Raw genomic sequence first — 18,704 nt, 5'->3', positions numbered from 1 at the left:
TATGGCGAATACTTAAGTTGTATTCCTGCAACAACAAAGCCCAGCGCATAAGGCGCTGGTTATGATTAAACATACGAGCAAGGAACACAAGTGGGTTGTGGTCGGTGTACACAACAAGAGGCAACATGCTGGACCCCAGGTACACGTGAAAGTGCTGAAGAGCCAACAACAAAGCCAGGGTCTCCTTTTCAATGGTGGAGTAGTTTAGCTGATTTTTATTGAACTTGCGGGAAAAGTAACAAACGGGGTGGTTCAAACCCTGCAAGTCTTCTTGCAACAGCACTGCCCCAGCCCCGACAGCACTGGCATCAACCTCAAGTTTGAATGGTCGCGTCAAATCAGGTGCAGCTAACACAGGAGTATGGCAGAGGAGGGCTTTTGCACTCTCAAAAGCATCCTGACACTCACTTGACCAGCCAAACTCAACCTTCGGGCTGAGTAGGTCAGTCAATGGCTTGACTACAGAGGAGAAATTCTTACAAAAGTTTCTGTAGTAGCCCACCATCCCTAGAAACCTACGCAACTCACGCCTGGTGGTAGGTGTGGGAAACTCTTTAATCACTGCCACTTTGGCATCTATGGGCCGGACCTGTCCACGTCCCACCTCCCGGCCTAAGTACGTCACTGTAGCTTTGGCAAACTCACACTTAGCTAAGTTGAGAGTTAGAGTAGCTTGAGCCAAACGGTGAAATACCTGCTGTAACGTTTCCAAATGATCTTGCCATGTTTCAGTGTAAACTACTAGATCATCTAGGTAGGCACTGCAGTTGGACAGGCCACGGAGGACTTTATTTACTAGCCTCTGGAAGGTGGCAGGAGCGTTACACATGCCGAACGCCATGACTGTGTATTGTAGAAAATCATCAGGTGTAACAAAGGCAGAGATGTTAGAGGCACGTTCAGTTAAAGGGACCTGCCAGTAACCTTTAAGAAGATCTAACTTTGAGACATACTGAGCAGTCCCAATACTGTCCACACAATCCTCAACTCTTGGGAGAGGATGTGAGTCAGCCACAGTCACAGAGTTCACCTTCCGGAAGTCTGTAATAAAACGGGGCGAGCCATCTGGCTTAGATTCCACTATACAAGGCGAGCTCCAGGGGCTTTGACTGGGCTTCGCTAAGCCATGTTGCAGCAGATAGTCAGCCTCCTGTTTCATGAGCAAGCGCTTATGGGGGCTGGCTCGATAAGGATGCTGCTTAATAGGTTTAGCTCCCTGGACATCGATGTCATGCTCCAGCACCGTAGTGGAAGTTGGCACATCCCCGAATAAACAGGGGTGTTCCCTAATCAAGGCAATTATGTCTTCTTGCTGCTCTGAAAACAGATGCTCAAGCAAACTCGGCAATGCCTTTAGCATTTCAGAGTTAGGCAGACGGGGTCTAGAACAGGTGGGATAACGTAGTTTTAACCCATCAACCTCGTCCACCCCTCCTTCCTCTAGGTGGCTTGAGGCTACAATAGGAGCACAGAACCCAGCAGGCTCTGGCGTTGACCGAGGATGGTACAGTTTCAACATGTTTATGTGACAGACGCGTGTTTTGCGTCTGCGGTCGGGAGTGCAAATTACATAATCTGTCTCCCCTCTCTTTTCACAAACTTTAAAGGGGCCACTATACCTCGCAGACAAGGCTGAGCCTGGAACAGGCAAGAGCACAAGAACCTGGTCCCCCACCTGAAAGGTTCTTTTAACAGAAGCCTTATCATAATGGCGTTTCATCTTTCCCTGTGAAGCGGCAAGGTGCTGTTTAGCCAGAGCGTTGGCTTGATTCAAACGCTCACGGAAGTGCTTTACATAACTGCTGACATTCACTTTGAAGACCCCATGTGGGCTTAAAAACGCCTCTTTCAGAGCTTTGAGGGGTCCCCGTGGCCTATGGCCAAATACCAGCTCAGAAGGACTAAAACCAAGTGACTCCTGAACGGCGTCACGGGCAGCAAATAACACAAATGGAACACCCTCATCCCAGCTCTTTTCACTCTCCAGGCAGTATTTGCGTAGCATCGTCTTTAAGGTCTGGTGCCACCGCTCTAATGCACCCTGCGATTCAGGATGATACGCAGAGGACACGACATGCTTGACACCTAGAGTGCTAGCCACTTGGTTGAACAACTTAGACTGAAAGTTTGAGCCCTGGTCGGTCTGTATGACCTTTGGCAAGCCAAACACTGAAAAGAATGTTGTCAACGCCTTAACGACTGCTTTTGCTGTAACCTTATGTGACGGGACAGCCTCGGGGAAACGGGTAGCTGCACACATGATTGTGAGAAGGTATTGCTTTCCTGATTTTGTTCTAGGTAGTGGACCCACACAGTCTACTATGACATGGTCAAATGGCTGATCCACTACAGGAATGGGACACAACGGAGCCAGGGGTATGACCTGATTAGGTTTACCTGCAACCTGACATACATGGCAACTGTTGCAAAATTTAGAAACATCACGCTTCATACCAGGCCAAAAGAAATGTTTTAATAGTAGCTGGTATGTTTTCGTGATGCCCAAGTGTCCCGACCACTGGCTTTCATGGGCAAGGGCCAGGATCTTTTGCCGGTACACAGAGGGAACTACAATCTGCTTGACCTTACTCCAATCTGCACCTTCTGCACCAGGTGGAGACCACTGACGCATTAGAACATCATGTTCTACAAAATAGGCTTGTTGCTCTTTCTCGACTTGCTCAGCACTTACCGTACGTTTGAAACAGCTCTGTAGTGTTTCATCAGCTAATTGAGCTGCTGATAGCTGGTCTCTAGTCAAGGGCAGCAAAGAGACCTTAGGAAATGGATCAGGCTCCTCAGGTTTCACAGAGTCTGGGGGTGACAGAACATTGTTTCTGTTAGTGGGCACATCATTCTCCCCGGAAAATGAGGACATCAACACAGAATCAGAGAGGGCAATATCAGTATCTTTACGAGCTTGTGCTCGAGTAATTGCACAGGCTGGATACAGCCCAGGGTGCATAGAAACATCAGAGGCTTTCTGATTCAGGGGGTTGTCTAAAACCTCCAGACGAGGGAGCACTACCCCTCCTGCGATATCATTGCCCAACAGCATGGCCACACCCTCTATTGGCAAGGCCGGGCAAACAGCAACAGGGAAAAATCCTGTAGCAAGGTTTGATTTAATAAAAATTCTGTGAACTGGTCTGGGAGCGTAACCCATCTCTATCCCCCGTAGAACAGAATTAAAACCACATTCACTTTCAGCAGAAAATGGTAATACACTTGAGAGGATGACAGTTTGAGAACCTCCAGTGTCCCTTAAAATACGCACAGGTTTTAACTCAGATGGATTGTCTGTTAGCGATACTGAGCCATCAAAAATGAATGGTTCGAAACAGGGGTCTGGCACCCTACCACCACAACCATGGACCTCATGACGGGCCTCAGCTTTTACAAAACCCACCCCTTTGGGTTGCTGAGCATTTGATGTTTTGCGTTTTAAGGCTAAACAGTCAGCAATCACATGTCCAGTTTTATGACAGTAAAAACATTCACGGTTTTCCCTAGACCCAGACACTTTAGCTGTGTGGCGCTGTTGCACAGGGCTAACCCGTGGCTTCTCACTGTCAGTAAACGAGGCTTTATGAGTGAGTACAAACTCATCAGCAAGAACAGCAGCAGATGCGAGTGACGTCACTTTCTGTTCATTCAAATATAGCACAATACGCTCAGGAATGCACTTCTTAAAATCCTCTAACAAAACTAATTCGCGCAGAGCGTCATAGTCACTCGCTTTTGAAGCAACACACCACTTATCAAAGAGAACCCCCTTTTCTCTTGCAAACTCCACATAAGTTTGAGTTGGCAATTTCTTTTGCTGGCGAAACCTCTGCCTATAGGCCTCGGGAACTAGCTCATATGCCTGCAAGACAGCTGTTTTAACGCACGCGTAATCTAAACTGTCCTTTAAAGAAAGTGCAGCCACCACCTCTTGGGCTTTGCCGGACAGTTTGCACTGTAGCAAAAGAGGCCAAATCTCACTAGGCCACTGCAGCGCACCAGCGATACGTTCAAATGCTGCAAAGTATGTATCAACCTCAGTTTCTCTAAAAGTGGGCACTAAAGAAATGCACTTATTAATTTTAAAAGCAGAAGCGGACGAGGAGGTGGGACCGGAATTGTCAGCAGAGACAGATGAGGCTTGAGACTGAGACTCCAGCTCAAGCTTTCGGAGCCTAACGGCTTTGTCTGCCTCTATTTCCAGCCTTCTTATTTCGAGCTGAACCCGCCTGTTCTGAGCCTTCTCCTCAGCCTCCAATTGGAGACGTGCCAGCCGCACCTTCAGCCGAGCTCCTTCTCTGCCTTCTGAACTCCCAGAAGAGAGTGGGTCATAGCGAGGAAGCGTGCGCGGCGTTTTTCCCCGCTCATCCCCCTCACCATCCCCACTAGAACCATTTTGGCCCTCTTCAACTACGGCAGCTTGGCTTGGCACACCAGAGACCACAGGTGAAACAGGCACTTGAAGCACACCAGCTCCCACCAACTTGTCCACCACTAAGGCTTTTATATCACACTTACGGAGGGTTTCTGAAACCTGCAGCTGAAAGTGATCCACAATTTGCAGCAAATCATTTTTGCGACAGCTATTAATAATCTCAAGAGATGGGGCAGCTATAAAGTGCTGTAAACAAAACGCAGCCGACATAGTGCTTAATCTCTAGTGATTTTTTTTTTTTTTTTTTTTGTTTAACCCCCACTCCCAGGAACAAAGACCCCCTATGAGGGATCCCGGACGAGCCCCCACTTATGTTACGACCCGGCTCAAAAGCCGCAACATAAAAAAAAGGAGATGAATAACAGAGTGTGGGTGAGAAGAGGTTTCATCCTAAAATGGAAAACCAGGTTGGCTAAAATGGCTGGTGCCACCAAGGCAAAGACTAGTGCACTGCCGGAAAGCTTGCCTCAGGTATGCTTTTATCCACACCTGACTAGGTGTGGCCAATTAGCACCAGCTGAAAACACTGAGACGATTAAAAGCTGCAGAGGGACGTAACAGAAGTCTGAAGAAACAAGACATATTGTCAATTTAACAATATATTTGTTCAGCAAACATGGGTCTCAGAAGCATTTGGAAGAACTATACAAGCCCACAACAGCCTGGTACCTCTTCCTTATGCTGGTCACCTGATTGGTCACACATTGTTGTGGGATGGCATCACATTCTCCAACCAGCATTTGTTGCAAGTCAGCCAGACTGGTTGTGTGGGTCACTCTGGCACGCCCAAGCTAATCCCGCAAGTGTTCAGAGGGGTTGAGGCCATTCCATCTTCTCCACTTCTAAATTCTGGAGGAAGTTTCTGATAAACCCCACTCTGTCCTAGACCAGATTTGGCAAGTTTTTATTGGCGTAACAATCTGCTGCTCAAGCCACAAATGCATTTTCCTTACAAACGTGGGACCTTTTAAAGGGAAATAAAAAGGCTTTCTAATGGTATAAGATTTGTTGCCAAGAAGCAATGCTACAGCAAAGCAATAATCAAGCAAACATAAATTTAGTTACTTTTTATGCTAAGTTTATTTGATTTGGCAGGTATTTATACTACATGTCCTTCCTGATACAACCTCCCAAAAGATTAATGCATGTATGTAATTTCCCTGTATGATGTTTTCCTTGCCAGCAAACTTGACTGGGAAGGTCCACAGTGGGTATCTGTGGGTGAACTTTGGGGCTTCGTGGGCTGGACAAACCTATACTTGGGCCCCGAGTTGGTGTACCCACACAGGGTCGATAGCAGTTTCATGCTTTGGGACTCCACGGACAAGCCCAATGTCTGTTGCCCACAGAAAACGCTCCCTGGGACCCAAAATGGCAAAACTGCAAACCGTCCCAGATGGGTTTTCATTGGTTTACCTACAAGAAAACTACGGATGCACCCAATTGAGGACCATGTGGGATCAGTGCACATTTGCCCTGACCACAGAGCCTTAAACTTTACCCACTGTGGGCCTGCATAGGCATGCTTGCTGGGTCTCAACACAATGACTGGTGGTCACACAGTACCGGTTGGTGAGTCTGCTTGGTTTTCTGTGTGTGGCTAAAATAGTGTGAGAAACAGTGCATATGTTAACCACAGTGACAGTGTGTAACACATCAGTTTCTACTGTTTGTTGAATTGTTTTATCTGCACCCAGTGATTTGGTTTATATTTTTGATTAATAATTCTTGTCAATGCTTTCAACTGCTATAGAGTGAGTTAAGATGCAGAATTGCAAATATTATTTTGAGAAATCAGATGTTGGCCTGTTTCTTTCGGACAACATGTGACACAAATAAATGCAAAGAATTGTGCTGCATTGCTTATGCTGTGGTATCATAATGTTGTTCATGAGGACTTCTGAGCAAAAAGCAGAAGTCCACATAGTGTGTATCAGCCTTGGTTTTTGGTTATGGTGCACTAGACTTCGGTATCAGTTGTGGTTTGTGCTAGTGTTTCCATGAAATGACTATAATAGAAAAAAGACAAAGCGTGTGTATGAGTGGGTGCGTGGAGAGCTGTCAGAGAAGATCTGGTGAGAGTGGGCTAATTGGAGTTAATTCACCATCTGTCTGTGTGAGCCAGCACACAGGGTCATTAGCAGAGACAAGTCCAGCCACAGGGGAGGCCGAGAGGGGAATCACCATCCCTCACTTGCTCTCCTGCTGCCTTTAGTGCTCCTTTCCTTCCTGTCTTGTTATGTCACTCTGCACTTATGACTGTTATCTTGTTATGTTACGACTGGACCGTCTGTACACTCCTGGTGAAAACATTCGTCCCTCTGTAAAGAATAAGATGAAAAGTAAAATCATCTGAATTGTTTGTTTGACTTACCGATTCTGTTTTGAAATGTTTATGATCTAATTTGGTGTACCGTGATGGTACGGTGCCACTTTTTTTTTTGTTTCCCCGGTCCAGCACTGCCCTCTGCTGGGCTGAGGTTGTCCCAGCTGAGCACAGAGACTTCAGACAGAAGAAAAATAAATAAATACACAAATATCCTTCAGCTAAAGAAGATGCCACACAGTGCACTTTAAATGTTGATGCTACAACTCACATTATGCAGACAGCCTGTGCAACATTATACAGTAAGACAAAATTAAGTTACATTTTTTGAGTGATGTCTATTCATTTGTGTGGCTAAACAGTTCTCTGTAGTTCAGATTCGGTTGGTTGATTTTATGTCCCTCTTTATGTACCCTGACCCCTCAAAGTACTTTACACTGCAACCCACAATAAGCTTTTCATACATGTATTCATAGAGTACCTAACCCTGTAAAGGCAAGTGTATGTCACTACATTATCAGTGTGATGTTTTTTCCCAAGAAAACTCAAATAACTTGCACCAAAAAAATGCCAGCTGTAGCAAAATTTTTGCAAATTAAAACTCAAATAACACTCCAGTTTCAAAACATATTTAATTTTCTGGCTATTGTTTAATGGTTCAGGCTTTACAGAGTTATTTCTATACACTTCAGAACGTTATCTGCTTTGTGGGAGGAAAGAAAAAAACCCCTCTGAGAACATGACTGGTGTGTTTTATAGAATTAAAAATAGAAACATACATGATCTTAAAAATGGTCTTGATTAATTAATGATGAGGAAGGAGAAGAAGATGAGTGAGTGTGGAGGTAAGAGGGATAGTTGCTGGCTTGACAGTGTAGAGGACTGTTGAGTATTCTTACTCAAAGGCAGTGTCAGCTTCTCTTCCTTTTCATATCATAATCTCCCAAAACAAAACAGGTTGGTGTACACGTCTTTTTCATTTTAAAGTTGTGATACATTCTTATGTAAATATATATATAATTTTAAATGTTCAAAGGGGTCTTTCATCTGTCCACTTGAAAACAGAAATGCAGTGTGGAGGTTTATGAATACAGTCATGACTCATGCTGACACTCCTCTTTGATTTACCGACTTTTCACCACAGGCTGCTGCTTTGTAGCCCACAACCTAAGGAATATACACATACATAAATCAGTCTAACAGTGCAGAGCACGCATGTATAGCTTGTACTGTGATTTTGGGGGTTTATAGCTTTGCTCTAAGGCGGGGGTGTCAAACATGAGGCCGGGTTGGGGGGGGGGGGGGGGGGGAGAAATCGACCCAGCAAAGACTCTAAACCGGCCCCAGTGGAAGACTTTGAGAAATGTGAAGAAGAGCATAAATTTTGGTCTTTTAACCAATTGTGTTTTCATACGTTTTACAGCTTTTCCTGCTGAAAAAGACGACCCCAATGGCCACTCATACAACACCGAAGTAACACATTTATGAGTCCGGCTGACAGAGCAACATTTCTTTATTGTATACAAATTGCACTTCTTTTTTTCTTATATTAAAATATCTCAGGGATTAAATGTGCAGTTAAACTTCCTTAAACTGCAGAGGGGAGTTTAAAAAGTTAATCACTCAAATAAACAGTTCATTTTCTTCACCACCAGAAAGGAAGTAAACAATACTTGACATCATGACATAAACTATGTAAAGCAGTACCAAACCGTTTTGCACACATACAGGAGTAACCTTATCTGTTCGACTACAGAAGAACATTTTGCATTTGTACCTGATTACCGGGCTTGCAACGCTTTTCCCATTAAAACCTACTATAGCCTTCTTTGTATAAGAGCAGTTTCTGTATTTCAGTCCCTTGAAATGCTCTGAAATAACCTGTAAGAGTCTATGTTGTGTGCATTGTGGAGGTTAAGCTGGGGAAGGGGTAGCCTTGTGAGCGACTTAGAGGCCCAGAGACAGTCAGGAGCCCAGAAATATGCCAGGAATTACAGATATTTATTGTTTCAGGGTCTTGGGAGAACTGCAGTCAGTGGACCCTGCATTTCTAGCAGTAAAGGTCAAAGGTGGGACGCTACATTCTCACCGCTGCACAAGCACATGACATGAAATCTTACACTTTGAGACTTTCGGTACAAACCTAATACTGAGATAGTTGGGAATCTTGTTGTCCACATTTGTTTAGATAAATAAATACAAAAAAGGATCTTCCATTTGTCTGACAAACCACAAAACCCAGTTCATTAGAAATACACAGAAGTTTGTGTGTGTTGGATTTCAATCGACCTTTTTCAGCTTTTTCAGCAGAAAGAAAAAAGAGATATTGTCAGTTTAATGAATCATTAACAACAAATATATTTGCATGGACAGCACATGCATGAACATCTAAGAATAATTAGAATATTCTACAGAACAGAAAAGTCATTCCAAAGCAGGAAAGCCTTTACAGAGACATGAGGCTCATCACAGCATCTGAAACTCTCATATCAAAAGAGAATATTATAAGCTCTGCTAGTTCTCACACAAAGCTGTAGACCTTTAGCAGCAGCTGTTTTGCTATTGCTCCATAAGCCAAGTGGAAGTGAGACAGCATGAAACTGACAGGAGGCTAAAAGATTTTTTTTTAATCCTGCTGTACTGGGTCACTGTCAGTGTGTAAATCAGTAAAATGATTTCCCTCTCTCGTCCTTTCCTCACTGAGCAATCAGTGTAATGCACCCGCTGTGTGTCCTCCAGGCAGCCAGAGGTGACCAGGTCAGTGAACGCCTCATTGCAGTAACTCTGGGCTTCCTGCCAGTTTGAGGGCATTAAGGCAAAGTAACAAGTCCACACAGGATGATGGACGTGTGACTATTTCAGGAAGATGGCGTATGTAACACACCAATGATTCATGGCAACTACTTTTACTTAACTATAATATAATAATACTATAATTACTTGAGGTAAAACACAAAGCATTTGGATACACACACATTTTTTAAACTGACTCGTTTCAGTCTAAGTTGTCATAAGATATACATATATATATATTTACTATTTTCACTGAGCAGCAGCTTGGAGCATCCCTTCATGAGTCACAGATGGGAGCAGGTTACATCTTTCTGTCGTCTTTGTGTGGTGGTGATAGGCTACCAGAACTTCCAGCTTTGCATTTGCCTTCCACATGGATGTAGAATGTGTCGATAATGTATTGCAGAAGAGCTTTTTTGTTTTCTAAACTGATTAAGGGTGTTTAAATAATGAACTAAGATAATTAGGAAATCATATTGGCCACTGTGCCGAGGTTATTGCTGTTGCTCTTTAGTGCTTTGCTCCTGTGTGATGTTTAATGTAGCTGCCAAAGAACAAGAATGTTTGTGTATCTAGGTTAAATTTATATTTGTGCATCAACTTTCTCTGTACACGGAAGCCGTATAGATATGTTTATTCATGTTTGGCTTTGCCCTGCTATCTTTGTTTAGCTGTATGCTTATGCTTATTCTTCTGTGTATAAAAGTTATGAGTCAGTTTGTCTGCCCAGTAAACTTGCCATTCAAATATTGAGCCATCAGAGTCAGCATTATTAATTATACATGTAAAAAACAACAACAACTACTTGTTGCATTTTCAACTAACAGTCCTACACTGTTGTTTTGGTAGCGCTTCAAATACAACTCACAAAGCATACACTTGTATACTTTGCACATGTCTGTGTGCATGTGGTCATTATATGCATGACAGAACTTCAGACACAAAGCCCTGTTTTGTCTAGATTTGTCTTTATTTATTTACACATGTATGATAAATTCTGAGGTGTATAAAGGCTTGTTCGTATATGTACAAAGGCTTGCTGTAAGATTAAGTGGTTAAATTATGATGACTAAGATGGAAGAGGGTTTTTATCCGTTGTCCTCTCCACCTCACGTATTGAGACCAGAAGATATCCGTCTTTAAAAGGCCTCACTTGGAAACCTGATAGGAAATGAGCCGATCTGTCGATGAATCACGAATACCAGTTTTAACAGTTATAACTGTAGAAAGGCAATTTAGGTGTGTTTTATTTAACAATAAGGTAATTTAACTTTACCTAATTGTACAATCCCAATTCCAAAAAAGTTGCCATTCTGTTTAAATTGTGAATAAAAACACAATGCAGTGATCTGCAAATCTGAAAACTCAACATCCAGGGTTTAAACTGAGATATTTTAATTTATGAGGAAAAATATTAAAAAACAAAAAAGACAAAACAACAACAAAATCAACAACAACAACTGGAGTAACATGTTGTAGTTAATTAGGTTAATTGGCATGACTGGGTATAAAACGAGTATACAGTGGGGCAAAAAAGTATTTAGTCAGCCACCGATTGTGCAAGTTCCCCCACCTAAAATGATGACAGAGGTCAGTAATTTGCACCAGAGGTACACTTCAACTGTGAGAGACAGAATGTGAAAAAAAAATAATCCATGAATCCACATGGTAGGATTTGTAAAGAATTTATTCGTAAATCAGGGTGGAAAATAAGTATTTGGTCAATAACAAAAATACAACTCAATACTTTGTAACATAACCTTTGTTGGCAATAACAGAGATCAAACGTTTACTATAGGTCTTTACCAGGTTTGCACACACAGTAGCTGGTATTTTGGCCCATTCCTCCATGCAGATCTTCTCGAGAGCAGTGATGTTTTGGGGCTGTTGCCGAGCAACATGGACTTTCAACTCCCGCCACAGATTTTCTATGGGGTTGAGGTCTGGAGACTGGCTAGGCCACTCCAGGACTTTCAAATGCTTCTTACGGAGCCACTCCTTTGTTGCCCGGGCGGTGTGTTTTGGATCATTGTTATGTTGGAAGACCCAGCCTCGTTTCATCTTCAAAGTTCTCACTGATGGAAGGAGGTTTTGGCTCAAAATCTCACGATACATGGCCCCATTCATTCTGTCCTTAACACGGATCAGTCGTCCTGTCCCCTTGGCAGAAAAACAGCCCCATAGCATGATGTTTCCACCCCCATGCTTCACAGTAGGTATGGTGTTCTTGGGATGCAACTCAGTATTCCTCTTCCTCCAAACACGACGAGTTGAGTTTATACCAAAAAGTTCTACTTTGGTTTCATCTGACCACATGACATTCTCCCAATCCTCTGCTGTATCATCCATGTGCTCTCTGGCAAACTTCAGACGGGCCTGGACATGCACTGGCTTCAGCAGCGGAACACGTCTGGCACTGCGGGATTTGATTCCCTGCCGTTGTAGTGTGTTACTGATGGTGACCTTTGTTACTTTGGTCCCAGCTCTCTGCAGGTCATTCACCAGGTCCCCCCGTGTGGTTCTGGGATCTTTGCTCACCGTTCTCATGATCATTTTGACCCCACGGGATGAGATCTTGCGTGGAGCCCCAGATCGAGGGAGATTATCAGTGGTCTTGTATGTCTATCCCAACTGTTTTGAGACATGGTGCTGCCATCAATTTCAAAATAACCTTATTTTTTCTTTAAATGTTGCATTTTCTCAGTTTAAACATTTGATATGTTTTCAGTGTTTTTATCACTTCATTGTGATAAATTAATTACTGAATTGGAAATGGACAAATTTAACTCAAACATAGTTTATGAATAATTTCTGACCCTGTTTTTTTGCTGACTGACACATCTATTTTATTTGCAGCCCATAGCACATAAAAACAACAGAAGGTGACCTGGTCCTTTTAGAGACAGGCACATTTACAGTCCATGCATTTCAGAATACATGAAAAACTGAAAGGAATGTTTTGTTGTGTTAACATGGTATTTTTGGAAAGTAGCAAATTCTTTAATGGTGATTGAAATGTGACCAGAACTTGCAAATCGATTATGATTAATCACTTCGATCATGACACACTGCTCTCCCCTACATAAGCTGCTTTTGTAAGTTAAAAGTATCGGCATTGGTATCGGCAATGCTGGCCCTGTGGTTACTTGGTATCGGATCTACCTAAATTTGTAGTATCGCAAAGCACTATTGAGTTTGTTGGGGTTTTTTTGTTTGTTTGTTTGTTTTTTAACCATACAATCTTATTTTAAAAATAAAAAAAATGTTCATGGATCCAGTAGGAGTCGCTAGTCGCCGTGCGCTAACAGTTGGTTTATTCATGGGGGAGATCCGGGATGGAAATGCCAAAGAAGATAAAGGAGCCGGGCAGCTGTCGTTGTACGAGAAAACAGCGCGAGAGATAAAAGTTCCTACACAAGAGAGTTTAAGCGTCGCCATGAGCTGGAGTAAAGAATAAGCTGTTCCGGGCGTCTTGGACGAACGGGCTGTCCGACTTTGAAGCTCTCAAGTTTGGACAGCTAGCTGACGCTGCGCCGCTGCTGTTAGCCTAGCTTTGCTAGGTAACTACTACGTCTCCATCTCTGAGTCTCCTGCCTCTGTCTCCACCTTGTCAGCAGTACCGTGCAGCTAGTGGTCATTTTGCGTGCTCTTGTTTTTTATTGACTCTAATAGAGCATGTTTCTTTTTGTCATTCTACACTTGAAGCTGTCCGGTAGCTCGTCTGTATGCTAGCTGACGTTAGCTAACGTTTGCCGGGCCAGACAGCAACTTCGGCAGCAGAGTTTCGGGGGAGTATTGTCGCTCACAAGCAGCCTGTGCTGCCAAAAGGAGTCCGCCTGCAGACATGTTTGAAATGGAGACGCATATCTCGTGCCTTTTCCCGGAAATTTTGGCCATTATTTTCAGTTACCTGGACGTTAAGGACAAAGGGAGAGTAGCCCAAGTGTGCACGGCCTGGAGAGACGCGTCCTACCACAAGTCGGTGTGGAGGGGGGTGGAAGCCAAGCTCCATCTGCGGCGAGCCAACCCGTCTCTGTTCCCCAGCCTGCAGACTCGGGGCATCAAGAAGGTTCAGATTCTCAGCCTGAGGCGAAGTCTGAGTTACGTGATTCAGGGGATGCCGCACATTGAAAGCCTTAACCTGTGTGGGTGTTTCAACCTCACAGACAACGGTCTCGGACATGCCTTTGTGCAGGACATCTCATCCCTGCGAGTGCTGAACCTCAGCCTTTGTAAACAGATCACTGACTCCAGCCTGGGAAGGATCGCTCAGTACCTCAAAAACCTGGAGGTGCTTGAACTCGGGGGATGCAGCAATATCACCAACACGGGCCTGCTGCTCATTGCCTGGGGCTTGCACAGACTCAAGAGCCTTAACCTGCGTAGCTGCAGGCATGTGTCTGACGTGGGCATCGGCCACCTGTCTGGTATGACCCGCAGTGCAGCGGAGGGTTGCCTCACCCTGGAGAAGTTAACTTTGCAGGACTGCCAGAAGCTCACCGACCTCTCCCTCAAACATATCTCAAAGGGCCTAAACAAGCTCAAAGTGCTCAACCTCAGCTTCTGTGGGGGGATATCTGATGCGGGGATGATCCACCTGTCACACATGACCCACCTGTGCAGCCTGAACCTGCGGTCGTGTGATAACATCAGTGACACCGGGATAATGCATCTGGCCACGGGCTCCCTCCGGCTCACTGGGCTTGACGTCTCCTTCTGTGATAAGATTGCTGACCAGAGCCTGGCTTACATTGCCCAGGGGCTATATCAACTGAAGTCTCTGTCTCTGTGCTCTTGTCACATCAGTGACGATGGCATTAACAGGATGGTACGCCAGATGCACGAACTCAAGACTCTAAACATTGGACAGTGTGTGCGAATCACAGACAAAGGCTTGGAATTGATAGCTGACCACTTGAGCCAGCTGACAGGGATCGATCTGTATGGTTGTACTAAGATCACCAAGAGGGGCTTGGAGAGGATAACACAGCTCCCGTGCCTTAAAGTGTTAAACCTGGGACTGTGGCAGATGACCGAGAGTGAGAGGGTGAGGTGAAAGCTCTCCTGTTCAGTCCACATTTCAGAGGAGACTCTGCTTCCATTCTTAAATTTACCTTCTATGCTGCGACTAAAAACGAGGAGCCGGACTCGGCATTCATCACTGGAATATTGTTCACCTCTGCTGCAATACTCTGACTTTATTTCAGTCTTGTCCTCTCCTTCCTTAAAGTACCCCAATTATGCTCATTTAGAGGGTCTGAATTTTTTATTTTAGGGATCTACCAGAATTTATTTCATGCTGTCATTGCTGCTCAGGTTGCATTGACCTAGCCCTCCACAATCTGTTGCCTGATTTAAAAAAAAAAAAAGAAAGAAAAGGCTTTAGCCACAGTAGAAACGCATGCTTTTCAACTTTCTAAGTGATTGTTTTGTTAGAGTGACAGCCGCTTTAGATTAGTCTAAATAGTCTCCACTATTTTATGCTCAGTCTGCTGGCTAACATCAAAACCAGAAAAATTTGGAAACAAAAGAAGCTTGGTTGTGAATTTGTATTAAAATATGGTGTATATGTGCACAGAGTAAGGATATGAGTATTTTTAAAATGTGATGTAAATTTCAGAGGCAACAAAATCCAGAATGAGGTATTTCGGTCCAGCAGCAATGTTTTCTGTGGGAAAAGAGAAACTGTATTTGTTATAGACAACACAAAAAAAGGATGAGGGAAACCACCCAAAGCATAATAGGGGCACTTTAAATCTCAGCCTGTGTACAGTTCCTACTGTCTAGCTACCTCATTCATTGAACACAGGAGTGCCTGCTGTTGCTAAATACTAGATTAGAGTTTATATTTTTGTGACTCACATACCAATGGAGATTTTGATTTCTCTTTTTCATCCTTTTTTTTTTGGTTTTCTGAGTAACAGCTAGGCATTTAACTTTAAACAGAAGTGCTCGAGTGCTTGAAGTTTTTGTAATAGATTTTGTTTGTTTTTTTTCCTTGTTTTTTTTATTTACCTGTAACATTTTTTTGTAATTGAATGACTAAAATTTGTACTTCAAATTGAAGTGGGTGAATCACTCCTGTCTTTGTTTACCTATGTTTAGTGGCCTCCCTTTCATATTACTGAGGAAGTAAGTTATGTATCACGTCTAAGGTTTATCATCACATATACAGTGAGGTGTAGTCATTAGCAACTACCAAGACTATATGCAATACTTTCAACTGGCACTTCCAATGATAACACCAGAGTATTTCTTTAAAAAAAAAAGAAAAAAAAGCAGTAATTTAAGATTGTTTTATATTCATACAGGAGTGATATTTATGAATAAAGAGGACAAATATGTTTGATTCTTGTCTCTTATTTGTAACAGCTGTACCAACTTTGATTAGGTGTATGATTATAAGCTTTTATTTCTGTGGTTTGTACAGCTTCTATTGGCTGTGCAGTATGTTCGATCAGTTTTTGGTATATTTCTATAGTATAATGCTGAGTTATATCTGAAGTTGGCATAATACAAATGCTGCATAGTCAAATTTGTTAACTGCTATGGTCAAAATCTGAACCACAGAACATGCATTTGATGTATTTCAACAAAATATATTTATTTTATTCCTTTTTGAAGCAACCTAACTTTATTGTGGACCAAAGGTGAAGTAAACCTACCACAGCCTTCAGACATGGTCAAGATGACCTGCTGAAGTTCAGCCTGAGTATCAGAAGAAGTGTCTTTGAATGTGGCATGGTTGTTAGTGCCAGACGGGATGGTCTGAGTCTTTCAGGCACTGCTGATATACTGGTATTCTCCCCACAAAATCAGAAAGGTCCAAAAAACAAAATACCCTATGGGTGAAAATGCCTTGTTTATGTCAGAGGTCACAGATTACAGGATGGCAACAGGATAATACGCACTAGTTACAGCTAAGGTCAAACAAAGGACAGATGTGACAGCTACACTACATGTCCATTATAAGTCTTTATTTTCTTCTGTTAGTCAACTTCCCTCCTCTGTTTCAAAGGTAGGAAGCGATTGGAAAGGAATCAAAGTAGGAATTTAAAATTAAAGGGGAAAAAAGGGGGGAAAAAAAGCCCTCATAACAAGAAAACAAGGCTTATAATTTATTTATTTACATACATACAAAATCCAAATAACTCACTAACATGTTGCTTTCTTTTTACACAGTTTGATTCTTGACATGAATAAACAGAAGGCAGTACATCTGTTATACAAATGCAAAATAAAAACTAACACCATGAACTTTGACAGAAGCCCCTTAAGCAGCTCTGTGTTCCACAAACAGGAATTGAGAAAAAGAAATCATTAAGGCAAGGGCAGGGACACACAGGCCAAAGCAAGGGGGGGGGGGATTCTGAAAAATGCTTTTTCTGTAGTGATGACAGGTTACAGATATTAAGGAGAATTTACTGAGCAAAAAAAACAAGCATCCAAATAACATCTTCCAACACAGGGGGGTGTTTTTGTTTTTTTGAAGTACACCCTCCCTCTCAAATATACCAGTAAATTTACAACATACATAGAAATAAAAATAAAAAAAATCACCCATTTTCAGACGTATACTGGCGCAGTTTCACACTGTTGTGTAACATTGTGTTTCTCTTATGACAGCAGAAGAGCCAGGCGTATTTTTATCCGTCAGGCTCGGTCTGCCTTTGACATCAAACAGCCAAAACCATTGACATAAGAAAAGACAACACTGGAATCTCAGATAATACATTTACATCACCCTCTGGTGAACGATTAGAAATAAAAGTAAGAAAAGTACTCTCCCATCACACAGTCACGGTTTGAAACATTTGTAGTTCACACATTATTTTGACACAAGTTTTTTTTTTTGACACTTCTTTCCTCCATTTCTGCTGAGGACGTTAACTCGACAGTCATGTTGTTCAGAGCAGCTTGCCCTTCAAGATTCTGTGCAAACATTCAATGCATATCGATACAGTAAACATTTTATATATTTATATATGTGTTATATTTATATATCTCTATTGAACGCGACTTTCCGCAAATTGTGGCAGTACTGTGTCACGCGCGCGCACACACACACACGCACATTTTGTCCTGCAGACAAAATAAGACACAATGACAACTGCACTGCTTTAACTTTTCCAATATATATATATATATATATATTTTTTTTTTAAGAGAATGCACAACACCTTCCACCTAGGTACCTTTATTCAGTCACTGCACATGTTAAATATCACGTTATTTACAAACTTATCTAAAAAGTCAAAATCTGCTGAAAAGTGACCTTTCTGGAAATGTAGATGCACTTAGTAATTAAAAACCACAGCCCTGAAGAGTTCAAAAAACACAACAGCAGAGGCATCGCTCGTTTTTGTCAGCGATTCAGTCGACAAACTTAGGATCAGGTGGGCTTTGAGTACCATCTAAAGGAACTTTGGATGAAGACTGAATGTTCAGATCGTAATTTCTTACATCATGCCTTAGCACCAGTATTACAGAGGAATAAATATCCCTGCGTTAGGTCCAGTACTTATCTCTGTGCATGCTCCAAGGCCACTAAAACGTTCGCAAAACAAACATTGCATACCCTATAAACAAGTGGACAAGTGTGCAAAACCATCTAAAACTTATTAATCGTCACCAATAATAAAAAAAGCTTCTTTTTTTTCAAATCCTCTCTCTCATCTGTTGAGAACATACTAACTAAAATCTGACCTTTGTTTTATGTCAAAGGTCAGGCCTTGACTCCCCCTCTAATGACCCAGCCACAGACGATGACAGTAACACACCTACATCCTAATCCAAGCTACGTGGACAGACCCAAGGTTTTTGAGAATATTAATGTTGCATTCAGTGTTACTATTCAAGGACCAAACTATTACACAGATCCATGGTTTACCCACTGGGCCCAGCTCCTCTCCGCTCCCTCGAGATGTAGCAGCTCCCCAGTTCTCCAAGACCAAAAAAGTGCTTTCCTGTCCAGAGCAACAAATAAACTTACTACTTCAACTTGAAAGTTCTGTGAGAGAAATCCAAGGGGTTAAAGACTGAGATCAAGCCGAGTGCTCCTGTTATCAATAAAGCTATCTAAGGAGAAAAAGGTTGGCAGTATTCTCCGTTGTGCGTAACTATGTGCAAGTCTGCTTTTTTTTC

General features: G+C 42.6%; 3 protein-coding genes across 3 annotated transcripts in view; 1 reads left to right on the top strand and 2 right to left on the bottom strand.

Moving 5' to 3' along the window:
- LOC146627751 (genetic suppressor element 1-like) overlaps positions 1-2,005 on the bottom strand; it is a 52,871-nt gene extending 50,866 nt beyond the window's left edge. The window contains exon 1 of the mRNA XM_085358950.1: positions 76-2,005. Coding sequence (XP_085215076.1) covers positions 76-2,005 — 1,930 coding nt within the window. The remainder of the gene's footprint in view (positions 1-75) is intronic.
- A 1,439-nt stretch (positions 2,006-3,444) lies between these two features.
- On the bottom strand, positions 3,445-4,651 carry LOC146627750 (uncharacterized). Its single transcript, XM_085358949.1, has 3 exons — positions 4,418-4,651; positions 3,557-4,378; positions 3,445-3,450 (listed from the first exon to the last, which is right to left on the bottom strand). The coding sequence occupies exons 1-3, from the start codon at positions 4,649-4,651 to the stop codon at positions 3,445-3,447; spliced, it is 1,062 nt and encodes a 353-aa protein (XP_085215075.1).
- Positions 4,652-13,237: 8,586 nt separating this feature from the next.
- LOC146627749 (F-box/LRR-repeat protein 14-like) lies at positions 13,238-15,066 on the top strand. Its single transcript, XM_085357328.1, has one exon. It carries the CDS (start codon positions 13,405-13,407, stop codon positions 14,614-14,616), a length of 1,212 nt encoding a protein of 403 aa, XP_085213454.1. The 5' UTR covers positions 13,238-13,404; the 3' UTR covers positions 14,617-15,066.
- The last annotated feature ends 3,638 nt before the right edge of the window (positions 15,067-18,704 follow it).

The sequence above is a fragment of the Diplotaxodon limnothrissa genome, linkage group LG7 (assembly GCF_057381915.1).
Source record: "Diplotaxodon limnothrissa isolate DT_005_m linkage group LG7, D_limnothrissa_male_GT1.1, whole genome shotgun sequence".
NCBI lineage: Eukaryota > Metazoa > Chordata > Actinopteri > Cichliformes > Cichlidae > Diplotaxodon > Diplotaxodon limnothrissa.
This window is presented reverse-complemented; position numbering and strand designations above follow the sequence as displayed.

Bases quoted from the DNA above. Each gene is read 5' to 3' on its own strand.
- LOC146627750 (XM_085358949.1), bottom strand. From the start codon at position 4,651: ATGTCGGCTGCGTTTTGTTTACAGCACTTTATAGCTGCCCCATCTCTT. The intron at 4,379-4,417 runs GTTGAAGAGGGC...GGGGATGGTGAG, and splicing joins TGCCAAGCCAAGCTGCCGTA to GGGGATGAGCGGGGAAAAAC.
- LOC146627749 (XM_085357328.1), top strand. From the start codon at position 13,405: ATGTTTGAAATGGAGACGCATATCTCGTGCCTTTTCCCGGAAATTTTG.